Source organism: Balaenoptera musculus, chromosome 3 (genome assembly GCF_009873245.2).
Source record: "Balaenoptera musculus isolate JJ_BM4_2016_0621 chromosome 3, mBalMus1.pri.v3, whole genome shotgun sequence".
In the NCBI taxonomy this organism is placed as follows: Eukaryota; Metazoa; Chordata; class Mammalia; order Artiodactyla; family Balaenopteridae; genus Balaenoptera; species Balaenoptera musculus.
This window is the reverse complement of record NC_045787.1, coordinates 40,345,830-40,371,405: the sequence shown is the minus strand read 5'-3', so window position 1 is coordinate 40,371,405 and position 25,576 is coordinate 40,345,830. Positions and strand designations below refer to the sequence as shown.

Below are 25,576 nucleotides of genomic sequence, written 5' to 3'. Positions count from 1 at the left end.
ATATGGGACAAATAGAAAACAAGTAGCAAGGTGATAACACTCAAACCTGACCATCAGTCATCAAATTAAATGCAAATGGTCTAGACTCCTCAATTAAGAGACTGAGAATATGATTAGATTAAAAAAACAAGACCCAACTATATGCTGACTTTAAATATAAAGACACAAATAGGTTAAAAGTAAGAAGATGGAAAAAGATATGTTATCCCAATAGGCATAAGAAAGAGTCAAAAGAAAGTTGGAGCGGCTATATTAACATCAGACAAGGTAGACTTTGGAGCAAAGAATAATACTGGGGATAAAGAAGTTCATTTCATAATGATGAAAGAGTCTTTGAATCAGAGGACATAACAATGCTAAACATTTATGTACGTAATAACAACTTCAAAAATACACATAGCAAAAACTGACAAAACCCACAGTTGTAGTCAGAGATTTCAGTACTCTCAATTATTGATAGAACACGTAGGAAGAAAATAGAGGTAGTAGACTTGAACAACACTGTCAGCCACCCTGACCTGATTAACGTGTATAGAACCCTCTACACAACAGCAGCAGAGAACCTTCTCAAGTGCATTTGGAACATTTACCAAATAAGACCATATTTGAGGACATAAAACAAGTTTCAATAAATTTAAAAGTATTCAAACCACAGACCACATGGAATTGAATTAGAAATCAAGACCATCTCTGGAAAAGTCCCCAAATATTTGGAAACTAAAGTACTTCTAAATAACCCATGGATCAAATAAGAAATCAAAAGAGAAATTGTAAAGTATTTTATACTGAATGAAAATACAACACATCAGAATTTGTGGGATGTCTCTAAAGCAGGACTGTGGGGGAAATTCATAGCTCTGAACCCCTGGATTAGGAAAGAAGGCCCTCAAATCAGTGACCTCAGCCTCCACCTTAAGGAACTAAACGAGAAGGACTGATCAAACCCAAAGTAAGCAAAAGAAAGGAAATAATAAGGATCAAAGTGGAAATCAGTGGAATAGAAAAACAGTAGAGAAAACTCATTAGATCAAAAGCTGGTTCTTTGGGAAGATCAATAAAGCTTAAGAAACTCTAGCCAAACTGATCAGGGAAAAAAAATCAAAGATGACACTAATTTATAGTATCAGGAATGAGAGAGGTTACATCAATATAGAGTCTATAGATATTAAAAGGATAATAGAATATTATGAACAACTTCATACCAGTAAATTTGACAGCTTAAATGGATGAATTACTTGAAAGACAAGTTATCAAAGCTCATTCAAGAAGAAATAGAAAGCCCAGATGTATAGTTATTAAAGAAATCGAAATTATAGTTTTAAAAAGAAAAGAACTTGAAGTTTAGTTGGCTTCACTGGTGAATTCTATCAAACATCTGAAAGAAGTAATAATGCCACTGCTACACAATATCTTTCAGAAAATTGAAGGAGGAGGGAAGACTTTCCAACTCCTTCTATAAGACCAGCAAGTTTAATGTCAAAACCAGATAAAGACATTGCAAAAAAACTACGTACCATATCCCTCATGAACATAGATACCAAAAATATAAACAAAAATCTAGCAAATCAAATCTTAAAGTAGTATATTTTTAATAGGATAATGTGTCATGACCAAGTAACATTTATCCCAGGAATACAGGGTTGGTTTCACGTTCAAAAATCAATAAATTTAATTTACAATATTAAACTAAGAAAAGAAAACCATGTGATCATCTCAAGAGATGCAAGCAAACAAACAAAAAACACTGATTTCTGATAAAAACTCTCACCAAAATAGGAACAGAGGGAATTTCCTCAACTGTTAAAGGTCATCTATGAAAAACAGAATTTATTCCTGGTCTGATCAGGAATAAGACATGGATGTCTGTTCTCACCACTTCTCAACAATGTTCAACATTGTAGTAAAGATTCTGGCCAGTGCATCAGGCAAGAAAAAGAAATAAAAGGCTTCCAGATTGGAAAGGAATAAGTAAAACTTTCTTGGTTTACTGATGACAGGATCATCTATGTAGAAAATTTGATGGGATCTACAACTTCATACCAACAAATTAGTGATGGCTAATGTGAATTTAGAGCTGATAATTTTGGAGATTTGAAAATTTGGAGGATAGCTTTGATCATTAGTTTGGAGAATGTTGTCTATAAGAGTAGAAGCAGATAGAGCGGTGGACAAATGTGTTGAATTCATTCAGATAGATAAGCAAATGCCCTGAAAGTTGGTAGATGGAAATGCAAAGGTCGACACAGAAACAGATGTCACAACTTTAGCTGGGAAGTTATTAAGAGGTGAGTATGGTAAAGCGGTAAAAACATTATAAGGAAGCAAAGCTTGTCCTGGCTGGCCCTGATGAGGGAAGGAAAGCTCTGTTTGCTAGTATAAGAAGGAAGGAAAAGCGTGTAAGAAAATGTTGGAGGCTAGAGAAGACTTTTCTTAACAAAGGTGAAGTTCCCTGTGATTCACTGAGAGGGCTCTGCAAGGATAAAGGCAGGGCAGAGTTGGGCATGAGGTGCAAAGAGAAGAGAAGGGGTAGATGCTTGTTGGTTGAGTCTGTATGTTTATTGTAGCTAATGAAGGTGGGCAAGAGGTTGGAGAAACTAATTACTGGTGACAGAGGAGGGGTGGAGGCAGAGGAGAACCAAGCAGGCTGATTTTAGTTATCAGTGGACCCACAAAACCCATTCCTCACCAGAGTTCCAGATAGACATTGCCGGCCTGTTCAAACTCAACTGCTGGCTCCTTTTTGTTGTGTATGTATGCAGCTGAAGAAGAACAAAGGAGGTGGAAGGAAGGTCCTAAAATAAATGACAAAACCCAATGGCAAGAAAAAGTAACTAGAAGAAATGAGGAGGTCAGAAAGCCACATGTGCATGTGAACATTCAATGTGAGGACGGGAGAATAGCTGAAGGAGGTCCTATGGAGAATAATGTACAAAGTGAAGGAGCAAGGGAGCTAACTATATAAAAGTTTAGAAAGACTGGAAAGCTAAGATTAAGATGACAAATATAAGTAAAAGCAATGCTGTTGAGAAGTATTTCTATCAGATATTACAGATAAGAGTTTATGACAGTCCCATTTAGAGAATTCAGTCACATTCACAAGTAGTATCTAGAATCTAATTGATTAATTAAGCTAAGTCCACAAAGAGGTATTCAAGAAAAGAATTAATGGCAAACAAATAAATGGAAAGGTTTGGCTTTACCAGAAGTTCAACTTTACTAGAAAATAAATAAGAAAATGTTAATTTTATACCTAAATTTACCAAAATGTGTGTTGTCCGTTTTTTTTTTTGAAAGAAGTTATTCATATAAATTAAAGGTTACCAAAATATTTACATCCCTTGGCCTAATAAGCGTGTCACTAAGAATTTACATTAAGTGTGTAATTTCAAAGAAACTGTATGAACAAACTGATTCCTTGCAACATTTTGTATAACTAAAACTTTAAAGTAATTTAAATGTCCTATATCAAGGGAGTTTGTTAATTAACTCGTGGTACATCAGTTGAAATGATCATATATTGGAAAACACATACAATCTTCTGTAAAGGAAAATTAAATTTACATTCATTTTGAAAATTAAACCTTGCAAAACTATGCTTTTGAATCAAAAATGGGGGAAAAAAACCCGTAAAAAATAACTATGGGCTTTGTTGGTATGGTCGAATTATGTGTGAAATTTTATTCTCTTAAATTATTTCTCTATTTTATAACGTTTTGAATATATAAAGCCAATTAAAATGAAATATTTGTTGGAAGAGTTTGGAACAGTTGAAAAGACAGACTGAAAATTAGTTTCTTAAAATGAAAACATGACACAAGAAGGGTATGTCTATCCATTTCAGCAAGGCAAGAATGTCAGCCTTTTCTTCAGAGGTAAAGGGAATCCAAACTTTATTGGATTGTTAACTTCACCAGTCTTTTACTTTGACATAATTTTTAAAAGATACTTAAATTTTCAAAACTCAAAGGGCCAAGAAATCCTGAAAAGAGCAGGTCTTGCTGATAGAGGAAAAAAATTGAGTAGCTTACACCTTGGTCTAGAAACAAAAGTGAATTTTGCCCAGAGTGAATTCCTTGACTGTATGTGCCCAAAGAATTTGTTGATAAAAGGGATTGTTAACCTGTAGATTACACAATATTCACTTTTTTTCTTTTTAAACCAGAGGAATGGAGTCTAAAGGTTTAGGATAATATATTGTAACATAGAGAACAATCTAGAGAAAATTGAACACTTGGAATTGAAAAAGGTTGAAAAATCTCTTCTAGGGATATATATTACTATGTTTGAAAATTTGTCAAGTGATATGTCGGTCAGTTAAAATAGAAAACAATTATGGTAATTTGAAAGAAATACAGAAAAGTTTATGAAAATTTGAATCAGACATTTTAATAACTTTAGTATTAGCTGCATACACGTTAAGAAGAAATAAGTTAGAAAGTCAGATTTGGTATCTGCTAAAGAATTGTGTTTTATAAATGCTGGTAGATTAAATTTCCTTTTATGATGTTGAAATGATATTTAGAAGAATTTCGCTAGACCATTGTCCAAACATCACAAAACTACCGCATAAATCACGTCCTTGGTCCAAGTCAAGGCCACCAGATCTGTGGAATGTCTTTCCCCTTAGCAGTTCTTAGAGTGACCCAGGGATGTCAGAAGCACACAGCGAGTACCTGTGTACATGTGTGCAGACTTGTGTATGTGTTGCAGGGGAAGGGGGGAGGTTGGTCTGTAGGTCCAAGCGAAATTGTCATGTGTTCCACACAGTGAATAAAAATAGACTAACCTCCCTCTGAAACCTAATTTTGTTACGATTCCAGTAATGCTTTCCCCGCATAAAAAATTTCAAATCCATCTCCCTTGTATCACAGGCTTTTTTGGATTTAAGGACTAAAAGACAAAAACTGAATGTCTATGCAAACAATTATTTCCCCAAAGAGTTACTAAGTCATATATTTATTAAAATTTGTGGGGTTAAATCTTAGGGGAGGTTTCAGTCTTACTAATGTAGCTTAAATAGGCCAGGAAAAAATGACTACGTAACTTAGGCTTCAGCCATCAAATTGTTTGAATGGAGTCGGGAGACCTACCCCTGAGGCCTTCAGCCAAATACTGGAGGCCATTGATGGTTGACTCAGTTGTTACAATATAAATAATGGAATCCTAACATTAGAGGAAACTTTAGAAAGCTAATCTAGTCCACTCATTTTGCAGATGAGGGATTCAAAGTCAAGAAAAAAGTGGCTGGTAAGAAGTCTAAGAGCTGTGATAGGGTTTCTAGGACAGTGCTCTTGTTCCATCAGCTCACTGACTTCCTGCAAAGAGCATCGGAGGATGCTTATTTTTTCGAAGAAGCAACAGAACAAGCGCACTGTCATGGCTGAGTCAGTTGGACATTTTCCCTCCCCTCCTGAGTTCCTGGTTTTATTAATAACGTCTTTAAAAAAGTACTCTCTAAACTCATACTATTACTTTTATTCCGTTAATAAGGCAATGTAGTATAGACCTGAGAACACAAGAATCAAAATAGATTCCTTGTGTTGGATTATTTATAAATAGGAGGGAAAATAATTAGTGGGATTATTAGGTATGTGTGTATTTTTTCCAATCAGCTCCACTGTTATTTAGGTTCAAAATTGGAAATTTTGAATCCATCATCTTGTTGGGATGTGGAAGAGGTGCTATAGTGTGGCGCTCTGGTGGACTCAGGTGATGAGACCTGAGTTCAGGTTTTAAATACAGCATTTAGTAGTTTTGGCCAGGTACTTAACCCTTCTAGACTTCACTTGCTTCCTGGAACAGTAGTTATTCATTAAGTTAAGGACTGTCGTAACAGCTAAAATACAGTCGTCGCTTGGTATATGAGGGGGACTGGTGACCACCTCCCCCTGCAACGGATACCAAAATTTGAGGATGCTCAAGTCCTTTATATAAAAATACAGTATTTGCATGTAACCTACACACATCCTCCCATATGTTTCAAATCATCTCTAGATTACCAATAATACCTAATACAATGTAAATACAATGTAAATGGCCTGGGCACAGCAAATTCAAGTTTTGCTTCTTGGAATTTTCTGGAAATTTTTTTCCCAAATATTTTTGATCTGTTTGGTTGAATATGTGGATGCAGAACCCTTGGATATGGAGGGCTGACTAAATATAAACCCTTAGCACAGATCTTTAAACAAATATTGAGATCCTATTATGACCAAGCACTGGCATACAAGATGCACTGTACACTGTATCTCTATTACGAATCCTTGCAGTCTAGCTGGGGAACAAACATAAAACAAGTAAATAAACTGATATGTAATTAGAACTGTGAAAGTCATGTAGGAGAAGTGCTGAGTGCCCCAAGCACACAGATCCAAAAAAATCAATCTATTTCAGGAACACCAGAGAAGGCCTGCCTGACAAAGTGAAGTTCTAATACCACCTGAAGGATAAAGAGTTTGCCAGAAGGGCAAAGAACACACACTTTTGGAGCAGTAGGTGCAAAGGCCCTGAGATGTAATGAACATGGCTTGTTTTAGGAACTGAAGAATATAAATGAGGGGGAAATGGTACAAAATAAGCCTAGGGAAGGAAAGAGGAACCAGATCAGGTAGGGCCTTGTTAGATGTTTCAAACTATACCTTGAGTAGTGAGAAGGTATCAGACCATTTTAAGTAGGGGAATGATGTAAACAGAAGTGCATTTCAGGAAATCACTTCTGCTAATGTGTGGGGATGATTGAGGAGGCCAGTAATAGATGCAGAGTTTAGTTTGGAGGCTCACCACGTGGTGATGGTGGTGGCTTGACCACAGTTGTGCTGTGAGGATGAAGAGAGGTAGGCATTTTTGAGAACTATTTAGCAGGTGAAATTGAAAGGCTTTGGGGATTGGTTGATTGATTGAAAGGGAAGGAAGTGTTAAGGAGGACCACAAATATTTAGTCTATAGAAGTCCTCAATAAATGTTTGTTTTGATTGCTTCTTCAGCAACTCTTATTTTTACCACTGCTTTCATAATATATCTGAATTTGAGGCCACACATGATTTTGATTGGGAGAAAGCATTCAGTGATTATTTGATGACCATTAGTATTCTGAATTTTTAGTTTAATTATTTAAAAACAAAACACTTTATAGCACTGATTACGGTCTGTTTTCATTTACAGCTGAGGAAACTGAGGCACAGAGGAATTAAGTAACTTGCTCAGAGTCAGACAGTTAATAATGGTAGAGCCAGAATTTGAACCCAGACATTCTTACTGTAGAGCCCATGCAATCCAGTGATTTTCATTCCTCAAAGCAACCCTTTGAGAAAGGTATTTTGATGGATTGACCTTTGTAGCCCTACTAAATATTAATTCCCCTTCTTGACCTCATCCAACTCAATGTAAAGGAATAAAATACAATTGATCTGATGGTTGCCCTTCTTGATTGCCCTTCTGGTGAACTGAAAATGTGTCTTTACATTTTAAGTCTTTTTAATCCTTGCAAACAGTTAGAATGACTAAAATAGAAAAATATTGTTTCTCTTCCATGAATAGTACATTCTCTTATTTTCTGGACTGATTATCTAGGCTTCATCCTCTGAACATTAATTACCACAGCTATATTGTAAAAATAATACAAAGACAGCAAAGTGGAAGACTGCATATACCTTTGCAGTATAAATCTAGCCACACATGTTCTGTGTGAAGAGAAAACATTTATGAGTATTCTGCAGGAACATTTATATGCCTATAAATAACATTGCTAGGTTACTTTGCTTAGAGTGAACATTGGAGGACATTTTTGTAGTCAATTTATTATGAAGTCTGTCTAAGGATTCAAAATGGGAACCGTCATATAATCTGCCTGTTAGATCAATAAATTTCAAAAGTCGTATTTTGCATATGGGTGTGGTAATTTCCAGAAAGATATTTCTTCCCTCTGGGTGCCTGCATATTGTCAGCTTTTAAGAATCAAAGCAGATGAAATATTGCTGATGTGCTCCATAACTATTTCTTTTTCAAAGTTGGGGTTTGTCCCATTTCTCTGGAAAATCCATACTTGGGTTGTCCTGAACCTAACCACTAATAGACTGTTTAGCACTTACATAGCGTTTCCGTTTTCAGGATTTCACAGTCATTGCCTTTTAATCCATGTAACACCCCTGTGAGGTAGGTAGATACAGTCAAGCATCCAAGTCTCCTGTGGGCGAATTTCAGTGCCAGCAGGAGTATTGTGATTGGCACTGAGTTTCCGTAATTTCCCAGAGGCCAGACACCTGGAGAGGCTTTCCTGCAGACCCAGGTATATGCCAGTATGTCAGCCACATGAAGCTGCCTCCTACTCCTCCTGCTATTTTACTAAGATTCAGTGACTGCATGCACCGTTAATCATAGGGCTACGCCCACTGTGTCAGTCTGTATTAAACCCACATAGGAAGGGTATGTTTTGGAAGGTTCTCAGAGAGCCCAATGAACATTTACGTTCTGTACAACAAATTTCAACAGTTTACACTTCCATCGCTCCAACAACGGTACTTTTCATTCAGTGATAACATTTATGGCTCCAACTAAATACTTAGATTAATAAATGAGCACCATCATTTCTGTCTTGAGTCTGTAATATATTCAGACAGGCAGAAGATATGTGTACGTAATGATTAAATCATCAACAACATGGCATCCATTGAAATATAACATCGGCAGTCTTATATTTTGTGCTTATTTGTACCAGGCACTGTGATAAAGATAACACATGCATTATCGCATCCTCATAACAACTTTGTGACATAGATACTATCATTCCCAGTTTACAGACAATGAAAGCCAAGGCTGGTAAGTTGCCCACAGTCATAGAGCTTATTAAAACCTAGTTCTGTCTGACTCCAAAGTCACTTTTTTACCATTACATGATATTCACTGCCTTAAGTAGAAGGTAATATATAAAATCTTAAAGCTCTGGGACAGTATACAACAGAGGAGTGGTAATAATAGGCTGGAGTAGAATAAGGCACATTTTAATGTGTTTTTTAATAAAGTAAAGCAAAACCATGTAAAAGAATTGTTCTTATACACATTGTATTTTATATCTTTTTACCTTTCTAGGCACCCATCATAACTTGCTTCAGTGAAAGTATTTGTATGTTTTCCCTTTCACCCTGTTGATAATTTCTTAAAAAGGGGACCGTGTCTTATTTATCTTGTAATTGTACATATCAAATAATGCTTAAAACCTTAAATTGATTGGGTGCTCGGAAATTACTGAATAAATTAACTATTAATAATAGTAGAGCTTTTAATTGAAAAAGAAGTACCTTTATATGCAAAGTATTCAAGTGAAACAAAAGAAACTCCCTTCTATTTAAGACCTCCAGATACCCAGTTCTACCAAGAGTCATTACATGTTCCAGTTTCTTGTGGGTCATTTCAGAAATATTTAGTGTATATATTTGTGTGTGTGTCTGTGTATAGGTAAATGCACTCTCACATATGTCACACCTGAATTGATTGACTTAGATGATGATAATTAAGTCCTAAATACAGAATTAATCATAGTACTATACTCTGAATATACTTTTATAATAGAAGTCATTTATTACATGCATTATAAAATGCATAAATGGGTAATTATGATTATACTTTTAAGAAAAATTTATGTATGACTTTAACCACGTCCTTGAAAGAAAACACTAACATAAATACTATGTAATTCAATATAAGATGGTTATAATTTTGATACCTTAGTCTCTAGGGTTGCTAAATTATATGTGAGGGAAGATTAACCTTAGGAATTAGATGCAAAGGTCCTGATAGATTTAATATTTTCTTTGAAGTTTCTCTATACTTCCAAGTGTCTTTCTCGCAACTGATAAAATTTACAAAGTGGCATTATGTATTAAAGAATGAGGCAATAATATGAAGAAGAGGGTTATATTTTGCTGTAACATACAACTTTTGCAAAATGGTAGATAATACTGGGTTAACCGTTTATCTTGGAAATTATGTGTTTCTGGTGTAAATATGAGCTATGAAAAATAACTCTTAATCTGCCTAAAAAAGAGCATTTGAGCATTTTATACATTTTTAAAACTTAAGTTGCTAATTCTTTGTTTTCTGTTTTCTAATTGTAGGTTTTAGTATAAAAGCAGTGCCATTCCAGAATGCCATCTTGAATGTAAAAGAACTTGGAGGTATATCATTTAAGATCACTTCTATGTCTGGCTCTAGCTTTTACTAAGTTCATATTAATGTGTTACATATAATTAAAACATAATGATGATGTATTCTTCTCAGAGGTGATTCATTTTTACCTTTTCTCTTGATAATACATTTCCTTGAAATATTTCCTTTTCTTTATATATATTTTAAAGGTAGTTGAAGAGTTCTAAGTAGCATAAACTTTGTTTTCTTTTGTGTGGATTAAAGAACTACACTACTAATGCCATTTCATACACTGTACTCTTCGGTTTTACTTAGCTAATGAAATTTATTCTTCAATGAACAAAATGAAGAGAGTTTTAATATAATCATAAAAAATAAGCTATATATTATACAGGGCAAAGAACTGTATTTTAGAGTAGTTTGTATTCATACTGCAGGTTTTATTGTATCAGATCTTTTTAGAATGTATTTGTTCCAATAATAAATCTTTGCCAATAGGTTCTTTGCTGGTCAAGCACATTTATTGGCTAGGCTGCACCCCAAACTATACATCACTCAGTCTTTCATTACACTCTCTGTCTGAGGTTTTTTTTTTTTGGTTGTGTTTTATGTCAGTCAGGGTCTTAACCCATGTAAATAGGTTAACAAAGAAATCAGTCAATTCAGTGAACCTACTAAATTCTCTAATGCCACAGGAAAATGGTAAGTGCTCTGGAGTTCAGTATAATATTGGTGAGTTTAATGACTTAGAAGAAAGTTCTCTTCCATCTCTTTAATCACTTTGTGATATTGACCTTACCCTGTTTTTTTTTTTAAGCTCATTCTGTGACCTATTTTTAGATTGATGAAATTGACACAAACCTTATGCCATCATAATAGTGTTTGATGCCTTCTTATTTTTATCTAATGATATATTGGCTGATCTTTTCAGGTGTGTGTTTTAAAGAGCTATATCCAGAACAAGTATACGTCTGTCAGTCTGTTTTATAGCTACCTTTGACTTTTACAGCATTAATATTTAAAATGAACCATGGTTGATAAATTCTGGTTTTTCTTTGATGTTGGTTTTGTCATTTTGACTGCAAAAATTATAAAACGTGAATGTTCTTGTAATAGAATAATTTTTCTATGCAAAAATTTTAAGACTCTTCTTTTAGATTGAATATTTTAATATTACTTTGTGGCTTCAGAGGACATAGTGTAAACATCCATGGAATCAAAATGAATAGTTTGAGAATTCTATTATTTTTGAATATGGTTGATACTTAGTAATTGTATTATTACTAGGCTAGATGCAAAGTTTTTATTGAATACCCTCCAGGTATACAAAACTGTTGATTAATTGATAAGGTGTTTATTATTGATGCTTAGTTGGATGATATAAATAATGGATGTATCTGGACAATTTTTAAAAAGCGGAATTTATAACCTTGACTCTGTGCCATTGAAAATCAGTACAATTCAAAAGATCAAATTAGAGGACGGGGTGTATAAGGTGGGAATCTGTCTGTTCCCAGGCAAGGTTTAATTTTGCTGAAAGAACTGTGTGTACCCTGGCAATTGTTGAAATGGAAATTACAATGGAGAGGATACCATAGAGTTTGGTGGAAATGCTTTAGTTTGTGCCTCTTCTGTGATGTAATAGTTGAGAGATGTAGGTATAAGATAGAGCTTCAGGGATTGGGACCTATACATTAGTTTCAGGCTAGTGATGTGTGGTGTTTGGCGGGTGGTAATGAAGAGCAAATTCCTAGCTTAAGCACAGATTCTTCTTCCCCTGAAGTTTAATAGCTGTTTTCAGTTGAGAGACTGTCTCAAGGAGAAGGTGATTTTCTGAGTAGAATCTAATTGTGTATCCTGTGTTGTGTGCTCAGAGGCAAGCAGTGGAGGGAGTTCAATCCTTGACTTTTTACTCACTAATTCCTTTATCCAACAAATATTTTTTGAGGACCTACTCTGCATGGGGTAGGACGGGGCCCTAAGTCAAGTCTCACCCAAGAATGCATGAAAAGTAGACAAACAGACAGAGAGTATAGCTTTCCTAGGATTTAGAGTAAATCTTACATACCAAGAGGCTCATCCCGATATAAGATATGTGGCATTTAGGGAGAATTATGACCTCCTAAAATCAAATTGTTTGAGAGGAGGTTGCTTGACCCAAGAATTTCTAAGTTCAAGAGGAAAGAGTTGAGAATTTTAAGATCAGTGTGTGAAGATGTGAAACAGCTATTTACCAGTAGAGAGTTAACTCAGAAGACAGGTTAATCAGAGTTCAATCAGGTTGTCAATCCAGGGGAAAACTATGAAATCAAGGGAGAAACTCAAGAAGATAGGTATAAAGGTAGGCAGATACTAAGGGCCCGAACTGTGCTGAAGTGCAGAATGCTCAGAAAGTTCTGCTTATCCTAGGGTTAATTCCCAAGATTGGCACGGCCCCTGTTCCTCCCTTCTAATTCCTTCTTTACCCTTTTCACATGGTTCCAAGACTTTCCATCACCCCCTTATCAACCTTAAGTTACACTTCTCACTTCTTCAAAATAGGAAGAGGCATGAACTTGTGTTCCTTATCTAGTAAGAAGAAATGGTTTAGAATGAAATAACAGTGACTAATGGAGTTAAATTAAATGAAAGTCACTTTTGGTAGATCTTAATAACAAACTGTGTTTGCACACACACTGATAGATGTTTGTGTGTTTGTATATATGTACTATATAATTTGTGTTATGTATATATAGAAATAATTCTATGTTCTTATCAAATTTCTCTTCTATGAGGGTATTTCTTATATCTTCCTCCTAAAAATGGCTATACATCTCGTTCACATCAATTTTCTCATATGGTCTTTTCCTGTTGTTCATGCAGTCATTCTAGCACAATTATTTGTGTGTCAAGCATGATTCTAGGGGCTGGAAATAAATGATATTTAAAACACATCCCCTGTCTTCAAGGCACTCATGGTTCAGGGATGGAGACATGCATGAAAAGAAATATTTGAAATTAATTTTTGAAAATGATGAAATTAAGGGGTAAGTAAGAATAAAGTAAGGGATGACACAAAGAGAGATATAGTTAGTCCAGCTCAGTGATATGATGGGTGAGTCCTGTTTTCACTGTTTTGAGAATGACTTGCTCTCCGCAGCTTACCTGTCATACTCATCAGGCTGTACCGATTACTCCTGTCTTTATGTGAAATTAGAACTCTAAAATTTCTTGTATTTTCTCTCCCCACACATTCTCATTTAATCTTTGCAACTTCATGCCTAGAGAATAGATGCTATTATTATCTCACAGATAATGAGACACAGGACACCTAGACACAGATCAAGTGGCTTGATCAAAGTTATTTGGAGGAGGTGTGGAAGTTGATCTGAGTGCTTGCGCTTAATCAGCATACTCTATACATAAAGCATTTTACCCAGCGCCCAGCACAAGAGAAGTGCTCCCGTGTGTTGTCTGCTGATGCTTTTATCATTATTATAAGAACAATTTGAAGTCTTCACATATTTGCATTATTTTCATTAACACTATACTGATTAATCATGAACCTCTTGCTCTCTGCTGAAAAATTCTAGGACGTCATCCCTTATTATTGCCGCCGCTTTTATCATTCGTTTTCTGTCTTACTCCTTTATTTAGAGGTCTTTCTTTTTTTTTATTATTTTATTTTTAAATTAATTTTTATTGGAGTACAGTTGATTTATAATCTTATGTTAGTTTCTGCTGTACAGCAAAGTGAATCAGTTATACATATGCATACATCCATTCTCTCTTAGATTCTATTCCCATATAGATCATTACAGAGTATTGAGTAGAGTTCCCTGTGCTATACAGTAGGTTCTTTTTTTTTTTTTATTTTTGGCTGCGTTGGGTCTTTGTTGCTGCGCGCGGGCTTTCTCTAGTTGTGTGGAGCTACTCTTCCTTGCAGTGTGCGGGCTTCTCATTGCGGTGGCTTCTCTTGTTGCGGAGCACGGGCTCTAGGTGCGCGGGCTTCAGTAGTTGTGGCGTGCAGGCTTCAGTAGTTGTGGCTCGCGGGCTCAACAGTTGTGGCTCACCTGCTCTAGAGTGCAGCCTCAGTAGTTGTGGCGCACGGGCTTAGTTGCTCCGCGGCATGTGGGATCTTCCCAGACCAGGGCTCGAACCCGTGTCCCCTGCATTGGCAGGCCGATGCTTAACCAATGAGCCACCAGGGAAGCCCCTATTCAGTAGCTTCTTATTTAGAAGTCTTTCAAGTCAAACTCTTCTTCAGTTATGGTCTGACTCCAATGCCCTCAGCACTCCAGTGCTTCCCTCTTCTGATTTCTTCAAGACTGCCTTCTGAAGCAGAGTCTTACCTTATTCTAGATAGTTTCCAAAACTTACAGAATCTTCCATAAACATGTCATTTTGATATTCTTTTTATTTTTTCTAATTCAGTCAGTCAACAAATATTTACTGAGTACATATTATATGCTCAGGCGGAGTTCTAGAAAATGGTGGTGGTTATACTGTTAAGACAAGCGTAGTCCCTGAATAGACTGGCTAATGGACACAAGGGGAGACTCTTGACGTCTACTTAACTTCTCTCCTTGATTAAAGCCAAATATGACTTCTTATAGGCCTAAAACGAATTTCTAGGTTAATCCCTTCCATACTTGAAGGGATTTATTTTTAATAGCATCCAGCAAGGCTGAGTGTTAGTTTCCATCCTGACGAAGGACATTCTGTAGTATCGCTCAATGAACTTTTTTTTTTCCCTGCATATTCTTGAATTTGGAAAGGTTTTTTTTGGTGTGTGTTTGAAACTAATCTAAATCCTTTCTCTTTTAACTTTAATTAATTACTCTGCTCGTCTTGCTCTATTATTTTTATTTTTCGCGATGTTGTGCAAGACACCGAGCAGGATGCTGGATAGGCAGATTAATCTTTCGAAGGATTTTCCTTCCTCCTGGTGACTTGTTTCAAAGCCCAGTCATCCTGCATGCTTCCAGGCAAGTCTACTTTCCTGTATCTCTGTTTCCTTATCTGTAAAATGTAGTAATAATAGTCCCTACATCATATAATCCTTGTGAGGACTAAATTAGTCAACGTAGGTCAAGTACTTAGAGACCACTTGGCCCATAGCTAACATTTTTGGAAGATTTTGCTTTTATTATAATTATATCCTCACTCCCTCATACCCCTCAAAAACACCTTTCAATAAAGCCTTTTTTCCCCAAGGTCTCTGAAAACAACACAGATCACATATTGATTGCTTTTTCTTTTTGTGGTCATGCCTCCCTCCCTCGTAGACAAGGTGATCTTTTCCTTCATTGCATTATACCTATTTAACCTGAAAAGTCACTGGGAAGGGACCTCACCTCGTTGGGGTCTTGGGTAGCTGCCCAGCATATTTTTTGGCACTACATGTGTGTTAGTAGTAAATGTTCTTGTCCCTTTCCACCTAATCACCTTTCTTTCTGTTTTCAGATTCCACCTGAAAAATCTCTTGTTTGTCACAGTACCTCTTAATTGCTTTCATTCTGTTTGGCTTATGTATTTTAACCACATTACTAAGGTAAGTGAAGCATCTGGCATTTAACTGAGTTGGAAGCAGTGGTCACACTGCAGTGACATCACAGCTCTGATAATTTTTCGTCTTAGAAATGTCCAGTTCTTAAATCTACGAACAGATTTTTATGCATTCATAGGTGGCTCTCTCTTGATTTTGAAATTTCATTTACAAATTGATAGAATCCAGAGAGGAAAATTTCATTTCTTAACACGTTTCGTTTGTTACCACTTATTGATAGGCATCCAGACATCATCATGTTCCTTTTTCTTTCTCGAACTGAATTCTGGAACCATGGTTGGTTTGGCCAAATGACTTGTTTTCTTCCCATAATATGCTAAGGAGTTATGTCTGAATTGTTTCCCCACCCCCTATCCTGGCCACCATCCCCACCCAATATACTCTTTGGCAGTCTTGTCTTCCCAGTTGACTTTGGGGAAGCAAAGAAATGTTAAAAAGCAGTTAGCTGTCTTTTACACTTCAGTATTCATTGCTGCTAGTTGTCAATCAAAAGGGAAGTTCATGAGGATTTTTGTTTGCACTTTCTTTTCTTTTCTTTAGAGGAAGGAGGTGAGGGTCGTATGGAAAGTGCAAGTTGTGTTCATTTACCCATTTACTTCAGCCCATGCAATAGTGACTGAATGATTTTTAAGGATTGTCAGCTAAGCCATTTTTTAAAGGTTGCTTCTTTCAGCAGCCAAGCTGTTATATGAAACAGATGTTGACTCTGTCCTGTTTCTTTGTTTGCCTGGAGGAATACGCCTCCTCATAGTGAAAGGTGCTGTTTCTTTGTATGCTGCTAGTTATCTTCGGGTGCCGTTAATCTGTCCAGGTTATTTGCATTTCTTAATTTCTCCAGAAACTGTACAGGGCAGACTTCTTAACAGGCAGCCCAGGGGGCACTGCTGCCTGCTTCTTGTAATTCCTGCCTTTTGTACCCAGGCCGTTTGATGTCTTTTGCCAAAATAAAGTTTTCTTCCTTCAGAATCTTTTATTAAAACTTACTTTGGGGGCTTCCCTGGTGGCGCAGTGGTTGAGAATCTGCCTGCTAATGCAGGGGACACGGGTTCGAGCCCTGGTCTGGGAAGATCCCACATGCCACGGAGCGGCTGGGCCCGTGAGCCACAACTACTGAGCCTGCGCGTCTGGAGCCTGTGCCCCGCAACGGGAGGGGCCGTGATAGTGAAAGGCCCGCGCACCGCGATGAAGAGCGGTCCCCGCACCGCGACGAAGAGTGGCCCCCACTTGCCGCAACTAGAGAAAGCCCTCGCACGAAACCAAGACCCAACACAGCCATAAATAAATAAATAAAATTAAATAGCCTACTTTATAAAAAAAAAAAAAAAAAAAAAAAAACTTACTTTGGAGGGAATAATAGCTCTTTACTTTTGATCTGATACATTCTCACTGTCCTTTGTATATTATGATTATTCCCTCTATATGGCCACTACTGCCTCCTATTAAAAAAATAATGCAGCTAAATACCTATGAATTTAGTGTACTCACTGGCTCTGAAGGTCATGCTATACAACAAAGACAGAGGAGGGAACACGACAATATAAACCAATATATTGGTTGTATATTAGAAAAAGAATGAGTATAAGCAGACAGACTTGAAGAGGTTATTGTGGCCACATTGCTGTAAGGGACAAGTGGAATTGCCTACATTCTTTGCTGGTATAGGAGAAAGCAACTTGCCATTCGAAAACTGTTTTAGACATCTCCACGTGGGTTTCTATGGGAAAAGAGGCAAGAAACCATGACCCTGGCAAAGGAACATGGCAGCACAGAGGGGGGGCCCAAGTGCGGCCAGGTCCACAGAATACCTTAGGACCGTGCTTTGAGCTGAGTGACAGTCAGCTACATACAAGTAAATGCGCATGTTCTGTATCTGTTGTATAATTATAAGGAAAAAATGTGGTTCAGCAAGTAGACTGTAGCCTCAAGACACTCTGTCCCCCTCTGCATTTGAACTTCTTGTTGTTGTTTTCTTATCTGTAAAATGTAAGTTTTAATAAATCATCACTATTTATTTCCCAAGGGATTGGGCTGGAAAAGAAAAGTTCAGTTGCCTAAAGCACCTCAGAAGAGATGCTTTAAGAATAGACAGTGGTATTCCCACTAACTCTTTTTTTATAGTTGTGGATCCAGTGTAATATGTAATATTGAATGATCGAAACATCTTGATATAGTATTGTTTCCTTATCTAGGAAAAGAACCAGACCTTTCTGGAATGGGGACAGCCAGTTAACTCCTGGCTCTCTGAGCTGTGTACTTTCTCACTTAGGCTTAGGCTTTACTAGGGGAAATGATATTGGTATAAAGCCAAGTCACTTGGATGTGAGTTAAAAGGCCACAGCTATCTGAATTGGTTGAACAGGATCCCAGGGTGGTGGTGTTCAAGCGTTTTTTACACTTGCTAAGGGAAAACTGAGCCAAACAGTCAACAGAGCCAAATAAGTGAATCTAGGGGCCCAGAAATCTGTTACTGGCTGATGTAGACCTGACCTTAATTTTTGTTTTCTTCTGGAGAAGTGCCCTAGGAAATTTTTTAAAATCTGTCTTCCCAGTCATAGTTTAGTATAGCACTTAACGATTTGCTTTATAAGACTCTGTGTGTATATAGAACGTTCTAGAAACTAGTGTCCCAGACTTTTAAACCTCCCAACCCCTGGCAGTAGGGTTCTCATGTGCCTCTGAGGTTGCTGCCTCACCACTGTTTCCTCTTTAGGGACAATCAGGTCATTTCATGTCTTCTCACTCTGCCCAGCTTCCTCACAGAACATTTGTGTTGGGTTCTTAGCTTAACTTCTTATCCCTCACAGGGGAATAGGTATTTCTGTTTCTCCCAGGGGTTGCCATAATAGCAACTAATTTTCACTGTGTATTTGGTTTCAGTGTGATATTGCAGCAACAGCCCTGGAAGTCAAGAGACTAGTATTTTCCTCTAAAAAACAAGCCAGGGGACATTGGGCAAGGCATTTAACTTCTCCATTGCTGCTTTCTTTTCTAGCAGCTGAAGATGCTGATAGCTGTTCTCCTCTTTGGTATAGCATAACTAGTTTATTTTTTATATAAAAACTTACAGTATCTACTTCGCATCAACCTCTGGGAACCATAGAGGCAGTCTCTAACAACTGTACAGGACTATAAAGGATTATTTCCTCTATTTTCCTTTATCCCTGACTTTGTCAATTCTTTAGTTTTATTTTGTACAGTAGGCATTTTAATAAATCTCAAAGTTTTCTTTTTGCGTGGGTAGTGTGAGGCAGACCCAACATCCATAAAATAACAACTAATACTGACTTAACAAAGTTGCTATGGCTGTGGTCTTTACTTTGAGAAGCACTATAGTCTGGTATGGGAAGTACTGTAACAGTACAACATGCAGTTAGGATCATACAGAAAGGACAAGACATCACACAAAGTCTAGGGAAAGGTACAGAAGAGATGAAAGTCATGGAGGTGGCAGTGGGCTTGGTTCAGTCTTGTCCTAGCATAAACCAAGCCTACTGTCACCTCTTTGACTTTTGTCCCATCTGTTCCTAGGCTGTCTTTCCCCCTGTCATGTCTTCTTTGTCCTTTCTATACGATCCTAGTTGAATCGTGTACTCAATACTGGTATTTACCATACTAGACTGTAAAGTTATGAAGAACTGAAAAGCACAACATAGTCTTAAAGGTTTGTTGTATGTTGTATAAAATATATCCATAGTTCTAAGCTGGAGGGAAATTTGCCAGATTGTGCCCCAAGATGCTAGAGTAACGTTAGATGCTTCAGAGGCAAAATGTTTTGTTGTTGTTGCTGAATTCATTTCAGTGAATAGTTAATGAATACTAACTACATGCTGGGCCCTGAGGATACAATTTCTGCTCTGCCATACAACCCCGCCCTACACACACACACACACACACACACACACACACACACACACACACACACACACTCACTCACTCACTCACTCACTCACTCACTCCTCTGAGCCCAATTCTTTGGGTATTTTCGTGGGAGAGTGATGTTGGCCATAACAATTACGGAAGTTCTCAGAAAAATTAAATAGCTTTACTATGTTCCTATAATTGGAATAGCAACTTGACAATTGTTGAAGAGGTAATATGTTTGTAGCTATTCATCACTTATCAGACTGGATTGATTCTTTGACGTACGCTGGAGCCAGATGAAATAGAACTGGTTAGATTTGTTTTTGAGGTGTCACAAATTGGTGGTTTTTAATTTTTTAAGATCCAAAGTATTGTCTAAAGACTCTATTGATGATGCTTGATCATTTTAATCTTGAAATTTACTGATATTTATGGCATTGTTGTGAGAGATAATAATGTGAAGAACTTACCATATAAAGTTAGTTATTATTTTTAACACAGTTACGGGAAGCTCTTATGATTGAGAATTGAAGGTTGATTTTTTTACTGTGTCTATTCTCCCTCCCTTGCCAAAATCTCATGAAATGACAATAATATCAGAAAACAAACAAACAATAATAAATCTATTACAAAGATAGATTTAAATCTATAATAGAAAAAGGAAAGCAAGACAAAGCTTGAGGTACAGACAATGGAAACATGAAATAGAAGGGGAATTCATCAGGATTATTAATCAGGGAGCTTATCAAAGTTATTAATTGGGGCTTTACATTTGGAGCTATGCCTTTATTTTTCTTTTCTTCTTGTGTTAGGTAGTGGATAGCAGCTGTGTTTACCCACAAACTAAATCCTTGAGTGTGGGTGCTAGACTCAGGCAGGGCAGTGCTCCAGTAATGTACTGACTGCCAGGTGGGTTAGAAAGCCCACACACAAGGGAGACAAGCCACTTGTCTGTCCCTGTTAATCACTGGAAACAGGCAATGGTAAACAAAAGAGCTGGCAAACAGATTTTCAAACAAAGGATAAGGATATAATCATGACACACCACAGTATGAGGAAAACCAACACCATGAAAGAAAGACACCCAATCAAAAGTCAGAAGAAAAGATGTCCAAGGATCTAGAGGTAACAGAGTGATCAGAAGAGGACATTCAGAGAGATGGAGGAATGTTTTATATTTATGACAAAGAATGTAACACAGAACATGGAAAATTAAAATTTAACTTAAAAATTTAAAATGAAAATGGCAGTTGATATAACTCATATGTAAATTAGTGAAACTAAGGACTGAGCAAGGGAATGTCCTCAGAATGCCTTCTCAAAGGAATACTTTGTAAGTATGAAAGAAAATTTAAGAGACAAAGGGAATAGTTACAGAAGTTCCAACATCTCTCTATGAAGCATGAGCTCTAAAAGGAGAGTAAAGAGAAACTGGAGAATAAAATAATTTAAAAAACAATAGAAAAAGAGCCTCTAATATGAAAAAGAGAACTGAGATTTAGTGAGCCCTCTGAGTGCCAAGAAAAGACCCATACCTAGACATACTGTGAAGGAGAAACCATTCATCGTCATCATAGAAACACACATAATAAAATAGCATTATTTCTGATTTCAGCATGGGAGATGGCAGAGTTAGGTAAAGAGAAAAAACCATTAAAGTATATTCTTTATGTATTTAGAGTAAGATTATAATTAACAAAAGAAAAATTGAAGTTTAAATATATATTTTTAACATTAATTTAAAATTATATATCTTTAGGTCCTATTTGTTTATTTTTGTTTTTATTTCCATTTCTCTAGGAGGTGGGTCAAAAGGATCTTGCTGTGATTTATGCCATAGAGTGTTCTGCCTATGTTTTCCTCTAAGAGTTTTATAGTGTCTGGCCTTACATTTAGGTCTTTAATCCATTTTGAGTTTATTTTTGTGTATGGTGTTAGGGAGCGTTCTAATTTCATTCCTTTACATGTAGCTGTCCAGTTTTCCCAGGACCACTTATTGAAGGGGCTGTATATATATATACATCCATCTCACACTTTTTTTTTATATATATATATAAGTCCATGCCACTCTTGCAATTCGTCCCAGCTTACCCTTCCCCCGCCCGTGTCCTCAAGTCCATTCTCTACGTCTGTGTCTTTACTCCTGTTCTGCCCCTAGGTTCTTCAGAACCATTTTTTTTTTTAGATTCTATATATATGTGTTAGCATATGGTATTTGTTTTTCTTTTTCTGACTTCATTCTGTATGACAGGCTCTAGGTCCATCCACCTCACTACAAGTAACTCAATTTCATTTCTTTTTATGGCGAAGTAATATTCCATTGTATATATGTGCCACATCTTTATCCATTCATCTGTCGATGGACACTTAGGTTGCTTCCATGTCCTGGCGATTGTAAATAGAGCTGCAATGAGCATTGTGGTACATGACTCTTTCTGAATTATGGTTTTCTCAGGGTATATGCCCAGTAGTGGGATTGCTGGGTCGTATGGTAGTTCTATTTTTAGTTTTTTAAGGAGCCTCCATACTGTTCTCCATAGTGGCTCTATCAATTTACATTTCCACCAACAGTGCAAGAGGGTTCCCTTTTCTCCACACCCTCTCCAGCATTTATTGTTTGTAGATTTTTTGATGATGGCCATTCTGACTGGTGTGAGGTGATACCTCATTGTAGTTTTGATTTGCATTTCTCTAATGATTAGTGATGTTGAGCATCCTTTCATGTGTTTGTTGGCAATCTGTATATATATATATATATATATATACATCTTTTTAAAATTTTTATCTTTAAAAATTAATTAAAAATTAACACTCTAACAATAAAAGGATGATATATACATAAATACGTTTTTTAAATGTCTGAAAGTTTACATTTTCAACTAATATAATAAGTTATGTTAGAGAGTGGAGTGAGAGTTTACTGGGTTCCAGTAGAATTGTTGCTTTTTAGTATTGTGTGTATTTTTTTCATGAGAACTTTCTTTTTTAATTTACGAAATAAATTCACTCCAAGGAGAGAAAGCAAAGAAGATTTGATAAATTCAGCAAAATGCAAGAATGGGGAAAAAAATAACAAAACAAAATAATGAACAATAAGTTATGATAGGGCTTCCCTGGTGGCACAGTGGTTGAGAGTCTGCCTGCTAATGCAGGGGACACGGGTTCGAGCCCTGGTCTGGGGAGATCCCACATGCCGCGGAGCAACTAGGCCCGTGAGCCACAGTTACTGAGCCTGCGCGTCTGGAGCCTGTGCTCCGCAACAGGAGAGGCCGCGACAGTGAGAGGCCCGCGCACCGCGATGAGGAGTGGCCCCCACTTGCCGCAACTGGAGAAAGCCCTCGCACAGAAACGAAGACCCAACACAGCCATAAATAAATAAATAAATAAATAATTTTTAAAAATAAAAAAGTTATGATAAATAGAAAACATCTATATATACATTAGTAATTGCAATAACTGTAAATAGATTAAATTCCCCATTTATAATATGGGTGGCATAAAAACACTGAGTATAAAATATTCAGCTGTATCTGATGATGAGAGACGCTTCTACAATAAAAAGATGCAGTAACGTAAAAATAAAGGAATATAAAAGATACCTTAAAAAAAGACCATTGAAAAGAAAGTACTGGAAGCAATATTAGTATCAGATGAAATGAAATTCAAAGCAAAGAACGTAAATGAGAATAATGATATTTTATATTGGTATACTAAAATAACTGAGTATTGACCTTAACATATTTAACTGCATAATTCTAAAACTAAGAAAAATGTAAGAAATGTAAGAAAAAGTCAACTGATCCATAATTAGTAGAAGAATTTAGCCATACTTTATTCGGAAGACAGCAGACCAAGTAAATAAAAGCATGTAAAGCATTTAAAAAGCCAATTAACAAACTTAATCTAATTGACAATTATATAATTTTACACTCAAACAGAAAATACACATTCTTTTGATATACACATAAAATTTTTACATGCATGACCATGTATAATGTGTTTTCTGACCAAAATCCATTAAGATTAGAAATAGCAAATAGACAAAAATAATGACATATGACACAAGATTTAGAAGTACTTGAACCTTATACCATGCACAAAAATTTAAATCGAAATGGATCCTAGACCTAAATATGAGACCTAAACCTATAAAGCTTCCAGAAGAAAACATAGGAGAAAATCTTTGTGACCTTGGGTTCTGCAAAGATTTCTTAGATAAGACACCAAAAGCATAATCCATAAAAAGAAAATTGGTATGTTGGATTTCATAATACTTAAACTTCTGCTTTTTGAAAGACACTGTTAGTGAAAAGACAAGTCATAGGCTAGGTAAACATTATTTGGAAATCATATATCTGATAAAGAACTTCAATCCAGAATATATAGAGAATACTGAGAATTTAATAATAAAAGAAACAATACTCTTAAAAAATGGGCAACAGATTTGAATAGATACTTCATCAAAGAAGATATAAAGAAAGTAAATAAGGACATGCAAAGATGCTTAGTGTTATTAGTCATTAGGGAAATACAAATTAAAATCACCACACACGTATTAAAATATTTAAAATTAAAAAGCCTTACTATATCAAATATTGACAAGGATGTAGAAGAACTGGAACTCTCATTCACTGCCAGTAGAGATGTGAAATGATACAACCACTTTGGAGAACAGTGTGGCAGTCTCTTAAGGTAAATGCAAACCAATCTAATAAGCCGTTCCACTCTTAGGAGAAATGAAAACTTGTATTTACTCAAAATCCTGTACATAAATGTTCACAGCAACATTATTTGTAATAGGACAAAACTGGAAACAACCCAAATGTCATCAGTTGGTGAATGGATAAACAAATTGTTGTATATCCATACAATGAAGTGGTAATTTAGCAATAAAAAAAGAATGAGCTATTGGCACATGCCACAACGTGGATGAATCTTGAAATAATTATACAGAGTGAAAGAAGCCAGACAAAATGGAGTATTTTGAGTAGAGTAGTATTCCCATACTGGAATAAATTTATATCCTGTTTATATAAGGTTCTAGAAAATGCAAACTAATATTTAGTGACAGAAGGTATTTCAGTGATTGCCTGAGGGATAGGGGCAGGAGACAAGAGGAGGGGTGGAACGGCAGGATTAAAAGGGTAATGAGAGAATTTGGGGTGGGGTGATGTATACATTTATTATCTTGATTTTGGTGATGGTATTCATAGATGCATACATTTGTCGAAACTTATCAAATTGTGTACTTTAAATATGTGTCCTTTATTATATGTCAATTATACCACAGTAAGACTATTAAAAATACTTTATACCTTTAGAAATTAAAAGATATTCTTTCAATCATCTCAGGTTAAAAATCATTGAAAGTATGTTTTGTGAAGGACTTATGGCCCTTTTCTTGGATTGCTTTCCAGTAAAGAATTATTTTAAATAGGCTAAGTTAACGTCCATGGTTTAAAAAAAGATAAGTGTGACTGGGAAAAGACTTAGAAAGGAAAATATCAATTTCTGGATAATCATATATAGCTGAATTGTTAAGATTAAATATATAAGTGCTTAAAACTCTAAGATCAAGATGTTATCAAATCCATCAATTTAATGTGTTGATTTTTAAAATCACAGTGCTAATAAAAGAAGACAGATTGATCTGTCTGTCCACAGCAGCCCTCAATTAATCAAACAAGTACTATGACACGTACATTATACAAAGAGAGAGATTCCTCAGAATAAACCAGTGTGGTTCATTCCATAGGAATACTCAAAACCATAGTTATAAAATATTCTCTTCTCAATCTGAGCAGTTATAGTTATGAAAAATATTCATGTAGGTGATTCTGAATTTGGCAAGATGCAGGTCTTAGAGAAAGTTGGAGGCTGAGGGGAAAAACCAATAATAATAACACTAAAGTGAACAAATATATTAGAAAGCATCTGATTCCAAACCACATTAGAATAATGTGTGTGTGTAAAATACCTTTTTTTGGTTCAGGAATCTTCCCTGTTTCAATTTATCTTCTTAAGCTG

At 36.1% G+C, this 25,576-nt stretch overlaps 1 protein-coding gene across 2 annotated transcripts in view; it reads left to right on the top strand.

The window, feature by feature from the left end:
* ARL15 (ADP ribosylation factor like GTPase 15) overlaps positions 1–25,576 on the top strand; it is a 419,067-nt gene that overhangs the window by 148,713 nt on the left and 244,778 nt on the right. For both annotated transcript variants that reach the window (XM_036848566.1, XM_036848565.1), the window contains one exon: positions 10,110–10,169. In XM_036848566.1, the coding sequence (XP_036704461.1) occupies positions 10,110–10,169 (60 nt within the window). The remainder of the gene's footprint in view (positions 1–10,109; positions 10,170–25,576) is intronic.